Consider the following 23,854-nt stretch of genomic DNA (forward strand, 5'->3'; position numbering starts at 1 on the left):
AACCAATAAGGAGACATGTAGTAAAGCCAGCATGTGGTTTTATTTTTAATGATGGCATTTCTGTATTTCAATTCCATTTGTATACATACAATCAACACACACATAAATACATTCCCAGCAATCAGAGCCTAGAATACAGACACTGATTTTTGCCCACTGAGCACCTGTAACCTGCCCTGATAAACCTTTTCCTTGCTAATCCTCTATTCCAGATGCACAGCAGAACACAAATTTCCTCAAAAGGAGCTTCCAGTTTATCCTGTTTGCACTTCATGTCCTCATAAATCCTCAACTGTGCCCAGCTGCAATCTTTCTAAATGAATCAAAAATGAAGCGTGGGCAGAGCTGGAGGAACAAACAGGAAATTCAGTGCTCAGAGAGGGGTGAGGGCTGCTCTAGGTGTGGTGAAGGACACTGCAAGGCCACAGAGCACATTTTGGAAGGTAAACAGCACATTTCTTGGTATCACACATTTGTCAGGAGTCATTGTCAGTGCAAAGCTTGCAATTATATAAACAACATCATTGAATATGTTGGACTGAAAGGGTTTCAGACAAAGCCTGTTCAATGCCCTTTCATCAGTCAAAATGCTCCTTGTGGAAAGTCTGATGAAACAAACTGTCCAAAATTCACTCTTTCAGAGGTCAGCCATCACTGAACACAGCCAGAGGCATCTATGCAGCTTTCTTTAATCTGTTATTGCAAAATACAAGATGATGTCAATGCAGGCACCTTGCCAAGCCTGGGGAAAACAATGCAGCAGACACTGAACACACAACACTAAACAGAGGTCAAGCATTAGGATGAACTCAGCATCCTACAAGAAATTCTCTTCCCCTGCACTGCAGAGGACGGATTTTGATGAGCTTTAGTCCTCCCTTGTTGGAAGCCTGGTTATTGAGAATTCCAGACTTTCTGTGCTGCCAGGCACTGACCCCCAGAGAACACTGCACTGACCTGAGCCTGTGGAGAAGCTTCCAGAATGGAATGGCAGAACTGGGATTGTGGGTGTGGAGTTTGAATAGAAGTGTGTGATGTCACAGGGTGGGAAACTCAGAGTTGAAGGGTTTAGAATACAGTAATATATATATAAAGCAAGATGGAGGCTTCAGGGCAGAGGCTGCTCCTTCTTCTCCACCTTCTCCATGGCTTTAGGTGGTTTTGTGTAATTGGATAAAAAAGTCCCCATTGCAGGCACAGGGGGTTGGTTGTTGGGTTAAAAGTAAAAATAATTGAGGTGTCATTTCTTAATTGGACAGTTTATCCTTAAAAAGCCTTATACAGAAAGAGAGACAAGGCTCCATTTTTAGTTTGTTAGAGTGAAGTGCTACAGAACTCAGGGTTTGTGAGACTGTGGCATAGATCAGAACTAATAAACATCTCAGTCCCAACAAGAAATACCCTCTAGCACATTAAATCCTTACCCTGGAAAAAAAAAAGAAGAAACAAGCTCGACACTCCCTGTCACTCCCTCCCAAATGTCTGCACCTTTACACAGGGATCATGACCCACAGAGCTGGAAATAACAGCTTTACAGGGCTGTATAAAAGCACCTCAGGGAAAGCAGAGCTTTAGGACAAAAAGGAGAAGCATCTTACAGACAGTGACGTGCCTAGGTCATCTTCATCTGTCCGGTGAGGAGAGCTCAGACAACGGGATATTACTGATGGCTTCTCACTGAGTCTTTCCCTGTTAGTAATGACAGGAGGAAGCAGAAAGAGAGAGATTCATTTTCAGCAACTTGTGGCACACAAAGGATGTTAATCACGGAATAGAATTGGGTAAAATATATACAGGAAAATAACTGTCAAGATGGAAAGATCAAAAAAATAAAGGGAGAAAAAAGAGAAAAATTTCATGTTAAAGGCAGACAAAAGCCTTAAGTGTTCCATTATAAAAACACTGTCAGACAACCCCACACCAAAAAACCTACCAGAAAAATTGTGTATCTGACAGTACATTGAAAAGTGCTCTTTGTTTTCTTTCACTACATGACCCAACGTCTCCCAAAGGATTTTAGGGTAAATCCAAGCTAAGGAGAGGGCTGACCTAAGACAATGTTTATGAAACAATATTGCTAAGAATATGAAACAACATAAAATGGAGTCCGGTGACTCAGAGAAGAAAGAGGAATTAAGGTGATGGTTGGTTGCACCATAGGGGAGACTTTTAAGACCAAAAATTAGGTTAGAACAAGGTAAATGATCCTATGACACACAAAGGGCAGGAATGACACAGCTCTGTACAAAGGCAGTGGCTTGAAAGTCCAAGGTGGAGAGGAACACGTCCCAAAGATTGTCTTGGTTTCATTTCATTTCTGTTTTTTGGACTAAGGTGGAATTTATGGGGGATGATAAAGAAATGCCACAAGACAGGACACAAGCACAGCATGACCAAGTGCTCTGTCCAGCAGAGGGATTTTCTGGAAAAGCTTCTGTTGCAAATAAAGCTCTTGAGCAAAGGGAAATGCAGATCAGCAGAGAGGTGAAGAGAATTGTCACTGATGCACCTGGTCACTGACATTTCTCAGCCACAGAGTAGGGGGAAAAAGAACAAAATAAAGTAGAAGTTTTAAGCATTTATTAGATGGGTTGATCCAGCAAAAGATCCAAAACAGTAGTGAAACACCCTTCAGCACCCACTCCACTGTCAGATCCACAGGTATTCAGGTAATTAAAAGCTGCTGTTGGTCCCTTCACCTTCCTGTGACTGGCCATGTTATTTTAAAGTCAAATCAGACCATTCAATGCCTCCCTTCCTTTCCATCTGGCAGCAAATGAGATGTTTGCTATGCCAAAAAGACACTGAGATGAATGAAGTGTTTATGAACAGAACAACGACTGTTGGATGCACAATATAAACCAGTCACTTCTAGGGAGACAAACACAAAGTTTTTACAAAGCACAGGGCCCCAGCTTTCATCAGAACAGCAGGGAACAGAGAAATACAACAACTGGGAGCCTACCTTCCCTTCCAGCACCAATAAATCCCATATAAACATCATGTATGGATGCACAATAACAATTACAAAGCAGTAAATAGTTTAGATAAGCAAAGTCTTAGGGGTAAAAAAGATCAAAAGGAATATGATAACACAATGACTGCCTCTTGCATTTCTTACCAGGATTTCATTTGACACAAAATTACCTTTAATTAAAGGGAGATAAATCTTTGCCTGTGAGTAAATCTGCCCTTTCATCAGATTTCCTTTCTGAGTAATACTCAGGTTACCTCACAATGCAATAAAGTTCCAATTGTTAAAAACAAGAGAAAACAGAATTCATGCCCTCCTCATTCAGATAATCAGGAATATCAACAAACAGGCCAACCCAAGCTACCTGTATATTTACAAATTCACCAAAGGAAGGACAAAAGCCTGGATGCATTCTTAGCTCTGTGCTTGCTCTTTTGAAGAGGAACTGATTAGGAAGCTCCTTTGCTTGACTGTTCAACCAGAATTTGAAACAATTATTAAGGATGAACACAATTTTGCTCCTATCAAGTATGTACCACCTGTCCATTACCCTTTCCAGCCTCCTGCTAATACAAGTCAGGCTCCAAAAAGCACAAGATTAATTCTTTTTCCTCCCACTGCAGGTGAGTGAAGGATGGGCAGAGTTTTGCCATCAACCTGTGACCTCCTGCTCCAGCCCAAGCAGGGAGCTGGCACAGGAGGAGGCAGCAATTTGCTGCTCATAAAGAAGATTAATAAATATTCCTTCTAGGAACAAAGTGAGGGAAATTCAACTGATTCCTCCTGGTCCAGCATGACTACACAGTAACCTTTAACAATGTTTTCAGGCACACTCTATAAACATAGAGTAGAATTTTCCTACAGGGTCAGAAAGCCCAGGTTTCTGTTCAAACCAATCTAAATATTTCTCAAACCAACCCTCTCACATTTCAAAATAAGGCTGCACCTTTCCAGTCCCAGCAGGTTGGATTTATTCATCAACACCCCAGCTTGCAAGTAAGGTTTGTATATCTAAGGCTTTTATTTAGGCAGAAAAACAGCTTCATATGGAAAAGTCAAAATTGTCCAACACAGAATTATCTGTATTGCAAGATAAAAATCACTATGAAAAGAATTTCTGTTTGTTTGGGTCTTTGAAAGGAGAGAATCTTGAGATAAAGAACATCAAGCAGCTACTCAAACATGTCTCACTGACATTATCAATTCTGCCCTGAGAAAATGTTGTAGGAACTGAGTCATGGCTGGAATGCAAAATTTTCATCCAACTACACAAATTCCATGGCCATGGATGCAGGTTCCCAGGGCACATTCAGAGGAGAGAGACAAATACAGTGGAACTCGGTCACCATCTGCTGGCTCTCCCTACAAACTGCACATCCAGAAATATTTAATATATTACAGTTTTACCTGCACTGATTGCTCATCCAAAATTGTAAATACAAAGAAAACCAGGATCTCTCTGTTGGATATAGGTAATATCTTAACATGGTCACATTTAAGTAAATATTTAATATTTAAGTAAATATTAAATATGTAAATATTTTGTATTTTTCAAAACACAACAGCTGAAATATTTACCTTCAGTATTTTTCTGTAAAACTTGCAGGAAAATTAAGTTTCCTATTGAAGTGAAGACTAATTTATGTAATCTACAGAACTATCAAAATTTTCCAACACAAATTCAGATTTCCTTAGACACAGCCCCACTTGTGGTCCAAGCATCCACTGGCAGAGCTGTGCATATACACCTGATTTTTAATTCTTTTAAACCTGTAACATTATTCAATTACATTTACTTGTTTCTCCTGGCATGGAATAATTTGCAACCTAGGAAATAATTTGCAATGCAGGTCTCTAAAGAACTCAGCAGAGTCTGGGGAACCACTCTGATCACCAATGTAGGTATTGCTTCACTCCCACAGGATAGAAAGGAAAAGTGAAATTAAGCTTCACTACACCAAAAATAACTTTGGGAACTTTGCCAGGCCAAGCTGAATCTTAGGTTCAGACACAAAATGGGAAAAGACATCAAATTCCCAGTATTCCACTACAAACCAGGTAGAAAAGAGAGAAGAACTATGGCAAAGAAGGGAGGGAAGAAGTGAACTGCACCTCAGCTTTCCTCCAGCAGGGTCCAGCCCCAGTGGGATGAAGAGGGAGGAATATGCAAATGCCACCCCAGCTGACAGCACGAGTCAGGAATTCAGAGAAATTAGGTGTAATTTTACACCACAAAAATGGCCTTGGAGAGATTTCAGTGTGCTGAACTGGGCCTAACAGGGGAGAGTTGTGCTGCTATTGTTTTATTGCTTCTAACACCCAGAGTGACACTTTGACTTGATGCTGCTCCCAGGGACTGACAGAACCTGCTCAGACCCAGGCCAGGTACCCTGACATGGCACAACAGTAACAAAAATTCTTCAAGGTCTCAAAAACCATTTCTAAAACATGATACATTCCTTGTTTTCATAATGTCAAATCTTTTTTTTTTTTCTAAATTAAGGGTATCTGAAGAGCTCCTCCTAACAATTTTCTGTATCTATCTGAAACTAAACTTGAAAATGTGTTTCTAACACAATGAAACAAAACCAGAATCATTCCTTTTCCACTGAATTCTCTGTAATTCACTGACCAAATCAGTAATATCACAACTCCACTGGAAATTCTCCATTGTCTGCCTCTGGTTCTTAAACCACAAGTCTGTTATCAAAACCACAGGTTCTTATCAGAGCCCAAATGCAAGCAACCAGAAGAGCCCCTAATCCTCAAGAAAGGGAGGTACAGAGACCTCAGACATAAGAGTAACTTTTGAAATGATTGTTAGAATTACACACAGTTAATGGATACAGAAGAGTTTCATGATACTGAATATTAATGTGATTTAACTTGCGAGTTCATCTGTCACTTATCCAAATCACTGCTGGAAAAATAAAAACATGATTGAAAAATGATGATAAACAGCATAAACATCAGTGTGCCTACAGGAGACCAGCTAATGGTGGCCACTTATGAAAGATGTAAGTGAATATATTAAAAAAGAATTATACTTCTGAAACTAAACTTGAAAATGTATTTCTAACACAATGAAACGAAAACAGAAGCAGACCAAACACTCACTCCCTCTTGTACAGTACCTACTGAGCTTTGACTAATATTCACTCCATGTCTAAGAGTGCTTCCTTCACCAAGGATTTCTGAGAGGTTAAACATTAATGAGACTTTTTAAAAGGGACAAAAAAGAGGAAATTCCATCCATGACTGAAATGCAGACACATAAAGAAAAAAAGGAACACAGATCCTGATAATCAGCACAAAGTTGCACTATGTAAGAAAATCCAGAAAGGAAATACTTAAGAACAGTAGATTAAACTGAAATTTACCTAAGAATCCCACAAATTAGGACAGACTAGAGCTGAAGTTTTCCAAGTGTCCAAATGACCAGCTTGTCACTCCTTCGATACTGCAGGGACATCTTTCTAAGCCAACAGGAAAACAAGCCTTAATAACTACACATTTCACCCTTTTCCCTGCTGTAAACAGCTCTATCCTCAGCTGTCTGGGACTGAGGATGCAGTTTAAGCTCACTGGCTGCTGCAAATCAAAAACCTAAATCTCACTCAGTAAAACTTGCTTATCTGCAAGGAGCCACTATTCCATTTCCTCTAAAAAACCTGTGAGCAGCAAACACAGAACAACCTCTAAATCTACCATCTGTATGCTTGCTTATATTTCTAATCCACAGGGGAAAAAGCCATTTAAAACTATGTGATAAAAGAGCTGCATTCAGCATCATGGCCTTAGACTACAGATACAGGCTTTGATTTTCCATGTTAAGTGTCTGGAACTGAAAGGAGGAGGAGAACAAGAGAAGAGAAGAGAAAGAGGATGGGGGATGGGACATGGAAGGAGATGTAAAGAAGTCAGAGAAGAAGACATAATGGAGAAAAGCAAGAACAGAGCAGACTAGAAGCTCTCATTACATTGCAGAGCTTCTGACTATAAACACTGATGGTGAGTCCATGAGGGAGTGCAATAAACTCATCCAAACTGACACATCCAGAGCTTCCAGCTATTAAATACAAATCAAACACTGCTGAAGCAAGGACAGAAACCTTACCCATGTGCAGGAACTGTTCCTGAAGATGAGTCCTCCACAGAGGATACATTGCTGTCATGGTTTCCCAGGTCTCTTGCCCACTCAGATAAGCAGCAAGCAGGGCTGCTCCGAACTCTTGGTGAACTTGGTTCATCAAAATAAACTGACTAGAATGAGAACAAATGCAAAATCAACAGGAGAATATATTTACACAGAGGCATTCTTTACACCCTTAATGTCATTTCTTGCAGGACTGCCTGCAGTACAATCATTCCTTTTCCAGTGAGGTCAATGAGGTGTGCAAACGCCACCCTCCCAGCCCATGGGAATTCATGGCAACAGTGTAAGTATTTACCAATACTTCTTACAGGATGGGTAATTTTAGCAGAAATTGGCATTATTATGTCAATGAAGTTGATGTCAAGGGTTGACACAGCATATTCAGTTCTTCAGAAAACAAACTGCAACTGTAATGATGTCTATTTGAATTCTATAGTCTTCTCAGGCTACTGAAGCCACCACCTTTAAGAACAATTTTCCTTTTACAAGAATTATCTACTGATTAGGACAAAAGAAAGCCTCAAAGGCCTTTTATTACATTTTCCAAAGAACTTTCTGTTCCTTCAAACACCTCTTTTCATACACCTTCTAACCAGAATTTTGAAGACACAAAGAGTTTTGCCCATTGAAAGGCTTCCCCAGCATCAATTACAAGAAATGCCTTTATTTATCACACGAGTTCCACTGAACCCATTCAGAACCGTTTGTCACATTTGTGCCAAATCTAAGATGGAAAAGCAATTCCAGGATACATTTTAGCAAGTTTATCTCACAAAGAAATGACACTCACCATGTAGGCAGGCAAAGTTTTCAGCATTCCTTCCTCTGGTTTCTGGTTGAAGGGCCCGTTCAGAACTCCTCTCTGCAGCATGTGGAGCAGCAGTTTTGCATACAAGTTTCGGTTCTCCCTTCCCACTATTCCTATGCCTGCTGCTGAAGGTTTGCAGAGTTTTTTAATCCATAGTGAGCATCTTACTCTTTCTGAAAATACAGATATATGGGGTCACTAGACATTTTCAGAGCAAATCAAACACATGCAGAAAGCAGAAGCCATCACTGGCAACAATTTTGTATGTTTCTCCCTTCTACACCAAAGTTTAAAACAAAACAAACTCCCAAATGAGCAAACCAAATAAAATAAATGGTTAAAGACTTAGAATAAAAACAAGTATTTAACAATGGTTCAAATTTACACATTGCACATTTTCTATAAATTCATGTTTACCAGAAGTTTACATCACTTTTGTAAACAACATGGAATTGGAAGCCCAGGAATTCTGCACTCACTGCAAGAGACGCCATAAACTGCAACTTACAGCTTGCATGAGCATTAATACTTTAAATACACAATAAATCCTCATCCATTTAAAAAAATAAATCTCTATTTACACAAGATTTGCTATCAGATAAGGAAATGATTCATTTGGTTAAATGTTTATACATAAAGCTCTTAATGTGTAGGGTTTGTGCCTTTAATAATAACCAGCCTATTGTAAAAATTTGGTTTATGCAACATCATTTATTAATTAATGTTCCTATTATTACACATTCCTGAACAAATGTTAATAATTAAAAAATATTTTCTATCTCAGAAACAATGGCCATTGAAAGCTTTTAGTTTCCACTGAACTAGGTTTTTAAAGGTTGATGTTAATGTATTGTAAATGTGCAAAAGCATCATGAAAACAAGACAGATAAGGTCAAACAATTGCAGTAGGTACCTAAAACATCCAACTTTAGAAGTTGTGCAAACCCCATCAACCCCCAAAACTGTACCTTGTAATGTCAGAGATGAAGCACCTGGTTAAATTAATTACACATAATAACTGTCAGTCCCTAGGGCTTTGTTATTAGTGTTTAAATGCACATTTTACCATCTGTACCTGAACTATTCTGCAGGTTAAGGACATAGGGCTTCATAGCCACGATACAGCGATCTAATTCCGCATCCAGTTTTTCCTTTATTTCATCTTCACTGCTCATGTTGAAAGCACACAAATTAATCTGCAAAATTAATGCCGTTGATGTAGAAAAGGTCAAATTCTGTTTTACATCAGTTTCTCTTCGTCTTAGGCCACACAAAAATGTGCTTCGCACACTACAGAAAGTGAAACTAGACGTGTTATGTTCAAACAAACACAAAACTAAGGCAGATTCTTTGTAAATAACAGGTTCTCAGTGTAATCTACAAGAATGAGCTTGTTTAGATTTGAAACGGAATAGCCAACCACACAATAAATATATTCATTACACCCAATTTGTATAAAACACCTCAAGGCGTTTGTGTGATACCGCATTCCTAACTTGGAATCCCTTAGAATTAGAGGTTTGGGGTTTTTTAAAGAAGAGGGGGGAGAAAGGAGGGAAAACATCAAGTAGAGCGATAGTTACAAGTAACAGAAGCAAGAAGCTGTCAGGACCGTTCTTCGGGAAGCAGCACCGCACAGAGCAGCGCTCTCCGCTCCCGCGCCGTTCGTTCCCCGGCGGAGCGGGACCTTTCCTGGCACATTCCAGCAATGAACGCGTTCCGTGCCGCCGGAGCCGCACACCCCGGCCCGCCCCGGGGCCCTTCCCGGCGCTCAGCCCCGGCCCGCGGCCGTGCCCCCGGCCGTGCCCCGGCCCGGGGCGCACTCCAGCGTCCCCGGCAGCCCTCCCTGTCCCGCCGGGCCCCGCGGGCCCTGCCCCGTTACCTCGGGGGGCTGCGGGTCGCGGCCACGGCGGGGGGAGGCGGCGGCGGCGGCCGAACGTTCAAACCGGCCCCGCTCCCGGCGGCCCCGGCCCGCGCGTTTCCGTTTCCGCGGTGACCGGGGCTGGCCCGGCCCGGCCCGGGCGGCCTCGGGCGGGGGATGGAGACTCAGAGCACAGCCCGGGGAAAGCGGGGAAAGCGCTCGGCATTGAGGAGTGCGGGGAAGGTGCTGGTGGGGCACCGCGGAAAGGCAGTCACAGCTCTGAGAGGCGCTGGGCTCTTCCCTCTGGTGACCGGGGCACGGCTGGAGCTGTGCCAGGGGAGGGTTAGGTTGGATTTTATAAGGTTCTTCCCCCAAGGGTGCTGGGCACTGCCCAGGCTCCCCAGGGAAGGGGCACGGCCCCGAGGCTGCCGGAGCTCCAGGAGCGTTTGCACAGCGCTGCCAGGGATGCCCAGGCTGGGGTTCTTGCGGTGTCCGTGCAGGAACAGGGGCTGGACTCGATGATCTTTCTTAGAGCTCAGGATATTCTGTGATTCGTGCCCGAAGTGATGAATGTCCCCACAGCCCAGCACTGCGGCCATGGCTACAGCCAGTGCTCTCCCCCAGATTCCCTTTGTAGATAGTTATGGATCCGCTCAGACACGCAGGGAAACCGCCTCAGGAGTCCCCAGCAGAGCCTCGGGACAGGACCCAGGGAATGGCTCCCACTGCCAGAGGACAGGGATGGATGGGAGATTGGGAAAGAATTCCTGGCTGGGAAGGTGGGGAGACCCTGGCACAGGGTGCCCAGAGCAGCTGTGGCTGCCCCTGGACCCCTGGCAGTGCCCAAGGCCAGGTTGGACAACCTGGGGGGTTGGAGCAACCAGGGACAGTGGAAGTGTCCCTGCCCATGGTAGGGGGTGGAATGGGATGGGCTTTAAGGTCTCTTCCAACTCAATTCTACAGTTCTGTGCTATGAATTTAATGGGGGTGGTCCAGGGGATGGCCTTGGTGCCTTGTGAGTCCAGGAGAGCTGGGACTAGAAAAGTGAGGGTACAGCAGCAGTGGGGGACAAGCCCAGGTTCTTTGTGACGTGGTATTTTATTGCTGCTAGCTGGATATTGGCTGTTTCTATTTTTGTGTCTTCATTATGATCAACTTTTGGGGGAAAAAATGTTTCTGTTCAGAGCTTAGTGAGAAATATTTGCCACCCTGAAGTTAAAGGTCAATAAATCAGAAGTAGCTTTTGATCCTGAGCAGTGGGGGGTGGGTGCCAGAAATATGAGTGGATAAAATGAGAATGAAATTTCAGGAGAAGGTTCAATAATTGCAGAGCCAATTTTATTCACAGTTTCTGAGTAAAATCTGTTCAAGTATATTCTTGTAGGTCATTGAGCGATTTTGAGCTCACTTTAAAACATTAAATGTGCTCCATATTGCTGATGGTTTTTGGGTTGTTTGTGTCCTATCCCAAGGACAGAGAGCATGAGGGGATGTTGTGAAATTGAAGAATTTCAAAGCACATGCCTGACACTTCTGCACAAAACCCATGAGTTGTACTTGTTTTGTAGCCACTTCAAGAAAATCATCAATTAATCCAAAAGAATTAGAGAAATCTTTCAGCTGCTCAGTCTCTTGCTGAGAGAATGAAGTGATTGTGTGTATGTATGATCCCAAATAAACCCTCTGACCTCTTTGATTCATACATTTCTCTTTCCCCAAAATCTGTCATGGGCTTTGCTCTGTGTGTAGCATCTAAAGCGCTTTCATCTCGAACAAACAAACTCTTCAACACTTCTGAGTTTGATTCAGATGCACATACAGATCAAACAAGAAGCCCTTGCATGTACAGTAGGAAATTGGCTGTTTTCTTTGATTTCTGAGCTAATCTTCAGCAGGAATGATTCTGTGTAGGGCTCATTGGGTGATAGATCTGACAGCTACACTGGGGCCTACTCAGAGTGCCTTAAACCCACATTTGCACCGAAGCAGTACAAAAATCAGTGATGGAGTATTTCAACCACAGTAGAATCTCAAGAGTACATTACAAGGATAATTTCTTATCTTGAAATTCCAAATTTAAAATAGTTGTCATTTGATTTATATTGGAACCTGGGACACTTCTCATCTGTGTTAAATCCATGGTAGATCCTTGCAGCAGAGTAAGGCTGCTGTGTTTCTGCATGTTGCCTTCAGGTTTGAGTATATCTCTGTCATACTCATCACAGAGTACTTTGAAAAGCTGAATTTGCTGGAACATGATCAAAAAGAGCACGAGGCCAAGCAAAATCAATGACTGGAACCACTAGTCCAGGAGAAATTCCCTGAGGGAGTAGATCCAGTTTCTGGGTCTGCTTCCCAAGGCAGAGCAGGGTGGCCAGAGAGGTTGGAGCCTACCTGAAGTGATTTGACAACTGCATAACTTCTGTCCAAAAAACCAGAAAGAAAAACACAAGACTGAGGAAATGACTGAGATCTGGTCTCTATCCTAAGCTGCAGCCTGGGCATGAGGAGCACTGATATACCCTGACCCTCCTGAGTCAATCACTGCAGACACACTGATACAGAGCACAAAGATATCCCAACCAGAATACAGAACAAATTCACAATTTGAATTGTAAAAATACGGCCATTTAAGTAAAACATACTCAAGACTTTTTTCCCCCCACATTTTACCATGTTCTCTTATCTCTTTAACTGTCTCAGCAGGTTGCCACAAGTAACATGAGCACAGCTTAAGGCATTTATTTCAAACATCTCAAAAAATACAGAAAAAAAAAGAGGGCAGGTCTCACTGCCTCACACCAGCTTCTGGAACACTTTGAGTTGCAAGACATTATTTTTCAGCCCTTCTGAGCGAATCTTTCATGTCTGGAAAGTTGTGATTCACAAACACCTCACTACTTCAAAGAGTTAACAGGTCACAGATATTTTTTTCTCCCTCTTCTTGCTTCAGGAGAGTAGATAATAAATTCAGCATGTGAACACTGGCTCCTAAGGGTGATCCTTTCAAGTATTCCAGTGCCTCACATCCAGTGAGGAAGCAGGGCCAGCTGATTTGTTCAGTCATTATTCTGCTCTATGGGCAAGTAGAACTGGGAAAATTTCCTTAGAAAAACCTCAGTTTTCCTGGGGCAGCTGTTTTTTTGTGCAAAACACAAGGCATTTCAGGGGCAAGCTGCATTTGGGTGGCAGTGAATGCTAAGTTTGCTTACGCCAGCTTCACAGGGTTTGCTGTGACACATGAGTTAATATTCAACTGTGTTTGGTATCTCAGCAGCTGTCCTGAACATCCTGATCCCAGAGATGGATCCACACCACATTTAGACTGGATTTCCAAATTAATTTGCTCCAGCCAGCTGAGCTGTGTATGTGTTAGAAGGACTTCTGGGTATCTTGGCCTGTAAACTTGATTTTAGGATCCCACCTAAATGTGTTCAACCAAAATACGGCATACACTACAGCAACAAAATACCCACTTCAGTTGCCAGCATGAATTTTCTGTCTCTGCATAGAAAATTAAATTGTTGCTGATTACAAAGTACTAAATATTCAGTAATAGCTGCCTCAATCTCTCCTTAAAAATAGGAAGCATAAGGATGAATTATATCAGTCATACTCTTAAAATATTCATATGCAGCCTTACCAAAAAAAAAAAAAAGAAGATATTTAGAATATGTTTGGAGTTCTTTATTGGCAGCTCTGCCATCTTACAAGTAGCTTGATCTTAATGTTAAATGGTCCTTTTAAAAGTTCTGCAGTGGATTAGTACTTACTGTGGAGCTCATGCTTTTTATCAAAGAAAAGGCTTTAAACTGCAGAGGGAACCCTGTATGACTCATGACAATTTATTGTAAGTGTACCACAAATATTTCTCTATCACTTTCTAGTATGTTGAAATTATAATTAACTTTTTCTGAATGAAAATACAGACATAAGCACAAAACTTGCCAGACTGGATCATACCAGTAAGCTGCCTGTATCATAAATCAAATTAAAAGTACAGTTTACTTCAGAGCTACTTAATGATCAGAGATCAGAACTGTTGCTCAATGGTGTACAGTTCTCTTAAAAAAAAAAAAAAAAAACCAAAAAACCAAAACTGAAGCAATTATGTTGTGTAATATTGAAACAGAGGTAAAAATTAACAGTGGTTTAAAACAATTTCAGGTGAAGTTAGAATCTCTAAAATGTAAATCGTCTTACTAACTGAAGCAATTTTTTTAGAAATATTAAAAACCCCTTTATCTGATTCTATGGATGTTTAAATCCTGGTTGGATTCTTGGCTTCTAAACTCATTTGGAAATCTCAGTCTTTCTGCTTACGTAAATTCTGGAAAATCCCAGGCTCAGGGCCCTCTGTCTATCTATAATTAAAGGTCTACTCCCTGTCACAGGGGAGTGGTAATGGAATCAGAACCCAGTAATTACTAATGATCAAGGCCTCTTGCTATAAATCAGTCTAGAGCTAAAGGATTTGATTGATGATTAGGTAATATTAAATAAGAACACACTAGTGGCTGAAAATCACTTTATTGTAAAGCAACTGCTGTTGAGGAGGTCATTTACAGTTGCATAAATGTTGGGAATGTGGAGAGAGAAGCACTAGTGCAGGGATTTGGAAGAAGGCAGAGACAAGAGAGTGGAAGTTAATGGCTGAAATGCTGTGTTGTAGCTTGTGGAAGAGCCTGGAGGGGATGGTGGGAGGGAAGAAAGCATTCACAGATTCCAGAGTTCACCTGGGAATTTACACTTACAAGACCTGAGTTACATTTACAAGACCCAAGTTACACTCACAGGACCTAAGTTTCCTCTTGTATATGGAAAGTTCTGTCTCAGTGAGGCAGAAATTTAGTACTGGGTTATTTCTCTGCTTCAAGCTTCATCTTCACATGCTTTCATCTCTGAGGGGTCTTTCTTCACCAGAGTTGAGAAAAAGCCACGTTCTGTTGGAGACAAGTGAAGAACTTGGGTTAATTTCTTATAACATGTGACAGCTGAAAACAACAGCGAGGTGAGCAGTCAATCTTTGCATCATAATGAAACTGTTGGAAGAAATACTCTTTTATTTTCTATCTAAATAAAGCTGAGCTACGTGCATCAGAAGCTAAATGTGAGGAGAGATGTTTTCATCGTGGATAGGCTGTGCTTTTCCTTTGCTTAGAAACGAAAATAAAACTTACAAGGAAAAAGCTGTGCAAGGAATATTGACAAAACAAGTGTGAAACATTTCCTCTTGCTAGAGAAGTTGGTAAATGTCTGTTTATTTATTCTAAAAGCCTGAGTGCCTGTGAAACTGTTCCTCCAGCATCAATTTCTCCCCACAGCTCTCGGCTGCTTTTCAACACCCTTTGTCCTAAGTGTTTTCCTGATCAGCATAAGGTGTGAATAATTCACCAGAATAGGAGGGAATATGTCAGGTCCTCAAACCTTCAGCAGTGTTCAGGCTTTTTGTCACTAAATAAAGTGCTGATCCAAGGATTTGGGAAATCCCAGAATATTTTACATATGGCCTTTTCTTTGGGCTAGTAACATCTTTAGGTAGCATCTTCTAGGACAGGACAGGAATTAAAGCAGGGCTCTGACACAGCCAAAGGAAAATGCTTGCTGAGCATTCTCTCCTTGGGCCATTTTCTTCCAGAACACCCAGGAATTCAAACACCCAGGAATTCAAATAGCCACTCAAGTAGGGCTTGAAGATGAATGATGAAATTGTCCCTCACACTCAAGCAGCTGTAATTTCCCCACCAGGAGCTGGTTTGTGAGCAGCCTGGCTCATACCTTTAAAACAGGCAGGGAGGGTGAAGTTGCCATCCACACATGCCACATCTACAGTGTAGGCACAGGTTTTTTCCTTGTTCTTGCAGAAGAAGGACACAGTTTCCCCATGCAGAATGCCATCCTTCAGGTCGTTCTGAACTCTCTTCTTCTCACCATTGTACAATACTACAGCTTTCTTCACTGGTATTTTACATGGTGCTGGAAAAAATCCAGTTATAAGGAGCAGGTTATAAAATCCAGTTATGAGGAGCAGGAAGGGGGTAGATCAGATCCCAGCAGAACTCTGTGTATGTGACATTTGGGAGTGAAAAATGCGCCCTACATACGGACAGAACTTCTGCTGGTATTAAAATGCTGAAGAAATTCAGACCCTGAAGCATAGGGTCAAAAGTTTCCAGTGAAAATCCAGCCTCTGTGTAATTTCTAATGACATGAAATAGGAAGAGGAGAGGAAATACTCAGACAGAATAAAGTTACATGGCTGATTATTGAAGTCAATCCAGATACATCAATGTCATACAACATTCAGTGTTGGGAGTGGGCTTAGATTATCAGGGCCTTGCAATTCCTTTTTTGGCTTCCTTTAGAGCACAGCTCTTGCTCAAAGGAGTGGCTGTCAGAATTCAGGACATCCCTCTGGCTGTCCTGGATTGCCCAGACCCCTGCCAGGGGGCTCAGAGACCCTGGCACAGAGCCCAAGACACCTGTGACTTTGATTATGACCTATGGAAAAAATTACCAACCTTATATGAGGATCTGCAAGCCACGAGAGTCTAAGTAGTATAATAGTTAGTCTGTCACAGGGTGAAAAATAGATTTTTTGGGGTTTTTAGAATGGGGGTTCAGGAGGCAAGATGGAGGAATCTGGGTGTGTCCAACCTTTCTCCTTCTTGGCCTCCATCTTCTGCTGTGATGTTGGCACTTTTGGATTGGTTTAGAGTAGCATCTCACTGTCTAACACAGGTGATAGGTATTGGGAAGTTATGGTAAATAATGTACACACAGGTTTTAGTATAAAAAGATAACACTGCCCCAAGGATGGGCAGTGTGCCTCAACCTGACCTGCCAGACAGACCTCGGCGGGTTGGAGAGAGAATTTTATAGATAAGAAACAATAAACAGCCTTGAGAGTGAGAATAGAAGAGTTCTGACTCCTTCTTTGACTGCTGGGCTGGGAAAAGAGACTTTGTGACACATCTCGGGGTCACTGTGAGCAGCAGGAGTCCCGAGAAGTGACAGCTCAACAGTCAGAGCAGCGGTCAGGTGGAAGAGTTCAGATTGTTGCCTGGTTTCTGGGGATGGGGTGTGCTCACCTCTGCAGGCTGGCTTTGTGGACCAGTTTCCAGTGCTCTCACAGCGGGAATGTTTGGATCCCTCCATCACGAAGCGGGGCTGGCAGCCAAAGGTGACGCTCTCGTTGTAGTGGTACGTTCTGCGCACAGCAAACTCAATGAACCCGTTCTCTATTCCTATCGGAGTGGGGCAGGTGACAGCTGGGGGACAAAACCAAACCCAAAGCTTCAGCAGTGCCACGGGTCAAAAAGACAACTATCAACCTGAAAAATGTACAAAAACTTTCACAGTGGGGCACTGCAGCCTCTTTCACAGGAAACACAGCCAGGGGAAAGACAGCTTAAAAACCACAACAAATAAATAAACATTACTTGTTTTAAATACATATCCATTGCAATCTGTGGTTTTAACATGACTTAAAAGTGGTGTAATTTAACTAAAAGCAGGGAAGTTTTTAGGACTGAGGGTAAGGCTGGCTGTTTCTTAGGTGAATCTGAGCACTTAGAATCAAATGTTGGCTGCACACTAGAGGCCAGGCTTAGGTTCCCCACTGTGCACCATGTTTAGCAGGGTTTGTTTATCTAACCTTTACACCTGCAGCAAATGTTTTGTCAATCCCATGTTATGTGCCATGGGTTAGCAATCTCCTTGATCCACCAGCCTGAACGATTGCAGAATTCAGCTGCAGAGGAATTGTGCTGTATGTTTGCAATTACAGTTGCAAAAAAAATTAAGATAGTGTTGTTCATTTAGTTTTGTATATGCAATTCTCAGGAATGTTTTTCGGTGTGGATAAAAGTGAGTTACTCACCCTTGCACACTGGAATGCTGCTCCAGGTGCCATTGGCTGTGCAGGTGGCTGTCTCATTCCCAATCAGGGCGAGAGGAGGGACACACTCAAACTGGATGGTGTCCAGGAAATGAGAGACGTTTCCAGGATGGAGGCGACGGAAAGAGAGGACCCCAAATTCCGAGAGCGAGGGAGGCGCACAAGTCACAGCTACAAAAGCACAGCATTCAGAAAATTAAATCTTAAAGATCAAATAATTGTGGAATCAGAGGAGCAACTTCTTATGACTAAATGAACCCAGGTGGAATCATAGCTGGCAAAATATAATTTAAATGAAACGTGTCAGAGGGGCCTCAGAGTGTGGAATTCATGAGTTTTGCTGGATTTTTATTTTTTCAGATAATATTACTGCTTATCAGTCAAGTGTTTTTGCAGGATAGGTTGTGGCAAAACCCTGCATAAGTACAAAGGCATGGCAATATCCTCTTTTTATACACAGGAAGGAGGAATTTGAGTGGATAAGCATCTTACCTCCAGCTGTAAATAGCATCCCTGATCCCGACCTTTTGTTCAGACCTTTCAACTGTATTTCTCTAAAACCCACACATAGAAAACCAAACATGCAGCATTCTGCTTGATTTTTCCCAACCAGCTTCTGCACAGCACTAGAGGAGACTTCTGAGTAAGAGTATATATCATTCTGAGCAATGCAAAGGAATATTTCTGGAAGAAGAATAAGGATATTTATTTTTTATTGAAACACATACGTTGACAGTGTGGAAAAGTCCCAGTCCACTTTCCATCTGCCATGCACTGGCTCGTTCTTGACCCCACGAGGTTGTAGCTGGAAACAAACAGACCTGGTTAGCAGAGCAGGGAGATCAATCAAAGATCTGTCATTTCTCAGAAGCAGAATGAAGAATCCAGCTCTGAAATCCTTCTCTAGTTTAACAGTTCCTGACCTCAAAGGAAGTTTAGAATCAGATCTGAACAACTGTTCATATCCAAATATTGCAAAGACCCAGGCAGAGGGCTTGGTACAAGATGTTTTGTTGTTTCAAGTTTATATGCTGTTTTACATATTAATTTCTACAGCTGATTAATTCTATGGATGTATGTAAATAGCAAATATTGATCTGTGATTGCTACTGCAAATGGTATGGTTTCTTATGAGGAGTTCCCAGTTAATTATGGTAATTAGGACCAAATATTGGGAAGAATTCAGTGCTCTTAAGAACTAAAGTCACCGAGGTGCATTGCTGTATTTTAATCCCAGACATTTCAATTTCCACATGCACATTATACACTTCTCTCCCATCCTCTGTATTCACACTATGAACATCTACTCTGAGTTTTAAAGAAATACTCATCATGTGTCTAGCATTTCAATATCACACAGCTGAAAACCAGGAAATTAGAATTAACAAAATCAAATCAAGTCCCATTGCTACACTGCTGTCACAGTTGTATTTTTTTATTCCTTATCTTGCTCCTTTTTTACAGAAAGAGGTTGTTGAGGCTGTTGACACTTTTCAGTGAGCTCTAGGCTGTGTCTCACCTGTCCCCTTCCAGGGAAGCCCTGATTTGTCATTAATTACCCAAGTACAATTAAAGACATGCTACTATCAAATGTTTCCCTGCATTTACCCTAACTACTTTTTTAATGCATCCTTTTTCCTAAAGCTAACGAGTAGTCCTGAGAAAAAGTGCATTTACTGCAGGTAAATTGGGATTAACCTCATGTTTTCATTTCCTAAGCTTGGGAAGACATGGAAACACAATTTCCAGTCCTCAGAGCCCAACAGCATAACTTTGATGGAGATTATCTACTCTGTGCTGTAGGATTTCATCTCATGATGTAATAAGAGGATTTGAAAAGCAGAGAAAAGCAGTCCAGAATAACTTTTTTGCATAAAATCTCTGCTATTTTGGTGTTTTTTTGTATTTGTAAGACTTTTCTTTGGAGTAGCAAAGCCCCATAATGTTATAGCCAAGACTGAACAGAGGTGGATCTCCAGACAAGCTTTTTTAATGATTTCTGAAAGGTAGATGAATTTTTATGTGCCATTTTCAATATTCTCTGTCTTGCAGTATGGCAGTGGGTGATACTAGAATGTGATTTAGGTTGTTTATTTAGTAGCACAAGGAAAGGAACACTTACCCTGGATCACATGAAAAAGTTACAGTACTCTGGTACTGAAGCTCTTCAAAATCCATTTTGCCATTCTGCAGGGGTGGAGGAGGGGGACATCTCTTTGCTGTTTATTAAAAATAAAAAAGGATCATTTTATTTCATGAGGCATGAAATAATAATTTCATTATAGTGGGAACAAGTAGATCACAAAGGTTCATCCTGGTGTCTTTTACATTTCTCCACTCCCTTGTACTACATTCTGGCTGTTCTACATTTCCATCAAAATACAAGTTTTTGTGTAAACATAAAATATTTTTAACACTCAATTGCCTGAGGAATGTAAGTTGTCTGCAGTGAAATGATGGAGATGCTTCTGAGGGATGCAATAAATGCTGGGGTTATGAAGCAGCACGTGTTGTTAGAGAAGGAGCACTGCTGGGCTGGGGTGAATGGAGATTCCTCCTGTCCAGCTCCAATCTCCATCCCCATCTGTGAATGTGACATTTGGGAATGAAAAATGTGTCCTACATATGGACAGAACTGGTATTAAAATGCTGAAGAAATTCAGACCCTCAAGTGTAGGGTCCAAAGTTTCCAGTGAAAATCCAGGCTCAGTGTAATTTCTGTTTCACTGAGAGCTGGGGCTGAAGGGCAGGTGTGGCACACAGGTGGGAAGATCCTTTCCATCACCACCTCTCTTCCACACACTGCTGTCCTCCACCAAGTGAGGGAAGAGCCAGTGCAGTGAAATCCACCTGACTCCTGCTGTGGCCTAGGAGATGGCCTTTCAGAGCCTGCCCAGGGGAGCAGGAGGTGCTGGGTACTCACGGAGGCAGAGCAGGGTGTTGAAGGCCCACTTGCCCGTCGGGAGGCACGTGTACTTCCTCTGCCCACTGTTGGGCATGAACCCCGGCCGGCAGGTGTACTCCACTTCCTCACCCACTTCATACACCTTTTTGTCTACATTGAGGGTGGCAAACAACACTTCTGGTGGCCTGGGACAGACTGGAGGAGAGGAATTTACAAGAGATTTTGTTTACAAGTTGGAGAGAGGCCAGGCGTGGTCAGGATCTGCTTCAGGTTCTCCAATTAGCAAATTGGAGTTGTTTTGATTTCTCAGCTTGAAGCACAGGATTCTCTCTTGTTATGATTTATAAATCTCCCTGCCCTGAGCTTTTGTCTTCCTGAGGCAGCTGATGGCTGCCATAAATATTAGCCAGAAAAAAAATATGGTATTCTTCTCCTCAGCAGCTCTACCAATGGTCCCAGTTAGATTTCGTGTCACTTTTTAAACTAAAATTTACTTTTCCTCCAAAATAGATTTATGAAGGTGGTGCACAAATTGAGTCAAGCTGTGTCAAGGGAAATACAGGTTGGATAGCAGGAAAAAGTGTTTTCCAGAAAGGGGATGAAGTTCTGGAATGTTCTGCCCGGGGAGGTGGTGGAGTCCCCATCCCTGGGTGTGTTTACCAAAGCCTGGATGGGGCACTGGGGGCCAGGGTTTGGGTGAGGGGTTGGGGCTGGGTTGGATTCGATGGTCTTGGAGGTCTCTTCCAACCTGGTCATTCTGTGATTCTGTGAATTCAATTACAGTAAATTGCCTTGGATAGAACAGGGTGAGAAGGACTTAGAAGCAAACAAATGCCTTTCATTTTTAATCCAAATCTCTTTGGTGGGAAGGTCAGCCTGAAATCAGGTATTTCTTCTTGTAATTAAATTCCTTTTTTTTCCCAACTTTTCTGTTCACTGGGGTAGACCCTCTGTTCCATGAGGCAGCTCTGCTTCCCCAACAGCTTTAGCACGGTGACAGCAGGAACAGCTCATCAGCCAGAGGGTGAGAACAGGAGGGAACAGCGAGGGAGGAACGGAGGGTGCAGCCTGAGCTCCTGCTGAGGACATGGAGAGAGGCTCCTGCTGCCATCCAGGGGAGGGCACAGAGGGACAGGGAGCTCAGGATGGAGAAATAAATGGCAAACACAGGGAGAGGGAATATGAGACAGAGCCCAGAGCTCTTGGCGTGGGGGAAAGGAGGAGAAAAGCGAGGCAGGAGCTGTGCGGGCATGGAGGGGTGAGCAGGGATGGAGCAGGTTAATTCCTGGCACACACAGTTCCCCCCTGGCACCCAGGCAGCTGGGTCCCACAACATCTGTCAGCATTTCTTCTGCTTTCCTTCATTTTATGCTTCTGTACACAGCCACTCACCTCACCACAGGAAGAGACAGAGGAAAGAATGGACAGCGAAAAGAGAAGAAAAGCTCTCAGAGAAAAGCCCTGTTCAAAACACTTGACCAGGATTATCTAAAGGCTTTAAAATCCCGTTGTTTTCCCAAGTTTCCCCCATTCCCAGCTCAGGATGGGACTGTGCCTAGGAAGTGGAAGGCACTCACCTTTGGACGTGAGAGCGCAGTGGCTCAGAGCCACCAGGCACCCGAGCAGTGCCAGGGGATGCATCCTGCCAGTCCCCGCCGTCCCGAGTGCCCCCGGGCCAGGGCTCTGCCCTTAAAAACCCACAAAAGGATGGTTACATATTAACTCTTTGTGTTGATTGCCATCCCAGTAAACAGAAGATAAAAGCTTCCTTGTGTGGCTGCTAATAAAGGCTGAAACAAGCATCACATGTTGCTCTGGGGGCATAATGCTGGAATTCAGATGGCAATTTCTGCTCCACACAGGCTCCTCTCTGGTTGCTTCTGCAGAGCATCTCCTGCTGGGACCCGTGGTGTTGGGGAAAACAGGATCCTCAGCATCTGTAGAGGATGAGGATATCTGGAATGCAAAATTGGGTTGAATAATAGAACTGTCACTCAAAGGCTCGTGCTTGTCACTGGAGCGTGGACGTTTCTGTGTACCAAAGACTCCTGACAGAGCAAAATCATTCCAAGGCAGAATGATCCGTTTTGGAGTGGCATTGGTGTTGGAATGTGCCCCCTGTGAGGTACCAACCTCATGCCAGTCTACACAGATGATGATCTGGCCTGAAACTTGGGACTTCAGGGTCCTGTTTGATCTGATTCCTGTTGCTTTCCAATTACCAGCTAACCAAAAGCAGCAGAGACAGTGTTCAGTGCCAGCTCTGCAGGAAGGCTGAAATGATGATTCCTGCTCTTATTTGTGACAAGGGAGTCATAAATCAGATTTTGGGGTGGCATAAAGCCTTGTTGTGGCACTGCAAGTTTGGGGCATCGAGTCAGAACGCGACAGGTATCAGCTGAGGTTCTGATCACTGCAGTTCTCCTAATTTAGCAGATTTTAACTGCAGGAGCATCTGAAGAGCAACCAAAATAACATTTGTGTAATGATTGTTCCACAGTTTGGTGTTTCTAATCTAAGTATCCTCCTCCCCTGCTGACTCACAGCCTGTGAGGGGGAGTGAGGGACATTTGAAGCTCTAAGAGAAGTTGGGTTATGTCAAGCTCTAGCTGCTGGGATCTCCAATAGTTTGTTTATTTTTATGAAATTTCTCTGTTTGTATTTGAAACATGAATTTTAGCCACAACATTAAACAATTGGGAACATGCTATTCTTCTCAGGAAGAAAACGCTGTCAATGTCCTGCTCGGAGTATTTACCAAATACACAGTGCCGAAGGGCAAAGTACCATGGCTAAACCAACAGAAAAAGATTGACTTCATTTTCTGTATTTACATCTGATAAATTTTCCATTTGTCACAGCCTGCTTTTTCCTCCTCTCTTTCACAAGGAGCTTTTCCCTTCAAGGCACGCTGCTTTAATGAGCTTTATTTCCTCTGGTTTGAATCCTTCGCTAGATGTGCCCGATGTTTGGATTTTGTCCTTTCCCGTGTTTCAAATCCCGGGAATGGACGGGAACAATTTGGGCCATCTCGGTGCCGCTCACACGCAGTTCCCCCCGTGCCCGGCAGGGGGCGCAACGCGCTCTGCCTTGGACAGGGAATTCCAAAGTTTTCTGTACTAAAAAACGGGGAAAAAAGAGTTAAATTACCTGCACGTTCATCTTCCATCGATTTCCTGCGTGAAAACTTTACCGCTCTTAAAACTGAGGTTTAAAACTGCATGTGAAAGGGACAGGGGAATGAATATTT

At 42.7% G+C, this 23,854-nt stretch overlaps 2 protein-coding genes across 7 annotated transcripts in view; both read right to left on the minus strand.

Annotated features, from left to right (window-relative positions):
• CEP112 (centrosomal protein 112) overlaps window positions 1–10,159 on the minus strand; it is a 160,048-nt gene extending 149,889 nt beyond the window's left edge. For 2 of the 5 annotated variants that reach the window (XM_018918881.3, XM_018918879.3), the window contains exons 1-5: window positions 9,522–9,921; window positions 9,014–9,134; window positions 7,921–8,111; window positions 7,092–7,237; window positions 1,599–1,689 (exon numbers count right to left, since the gene is read on the minus strand). In XM_018918881.3, coding sequence (XP_018774426.2) covers window positions 1,599–1,689; window positions 7,092–7,237; window positions 7,921–8,111; window positions 9,014–9,113 — 528 coding nt within the window. In that variant the 5' untranslated portion in view covers window positions 9,114–9,134; window positions 9,522–9,921. Of the gene's footprint in view, window positions 1–1,598; window positions 1,690–7,091; window positions 7,238–7,920; window positions 8,112–9,013; window positions 9,135–9,521 lie in introns of all 5 variants that reach the window. The other 3 variants (XM_050981300.1, XM_050981299.1, XM_050981301.1) reach the window with 3 other exon arrangements.
• Window positions 10,160–14,313: 4,154 nt separating this feature from the next.
• On the minus strand, window positions 14,314–22,300 carry APOH (apolipoprotein H). Of its 2 annotated transcripts, XM_009094318.4 has the most exons (8): window positions 22,182–22,300; window positions 20,623–20,799; window positions 19,822–19,918; window positions 18,428–18,504; window positions 17,682–17,870; window positions 16,891–17,070; window positions 15,578–15,775; window positions 14,314–14,742 (listed from the first exon to the last, which is right to left on the minus strand). In XM_009094318.4, exons 1-8 carry the CDS (start codon window positions 22,243–22,245, stop codon window positions 14,672–14,674), a joined length of 1,053 nt encoding a protein of 350 aa, XP_009092566.1. In that variant the 5' UTR covers window positions 22,246–22,300; the 3' UTR covers window positions 14,314–14,671. The 2 variants fall into 2 exon arrangements, with proteins under 2 accessions (XP_009092566.1, XP_018774429.1); XM_018918884.3 differs by lacking the exon at window positions 20,623–20,799 and having other exon boundaries at window positions 22,182–22,287.
• Window positions 22,301–23,854: the final 1,554 nt, after the last annotated feature.

Source organism: Serinus canaria, chromosome 18, assembly GCF_022539315.1.
Source record: "Serinus canaria isolate serCan28SL12 chromosome 18, serCan2020, whole genome shotgun sequence".
Lineage (NCBI taxonomy): Eukaryota > Metazoa > Chordata > Aves > Passeriformes > Fringillidae > Serinus > Serinus canaria.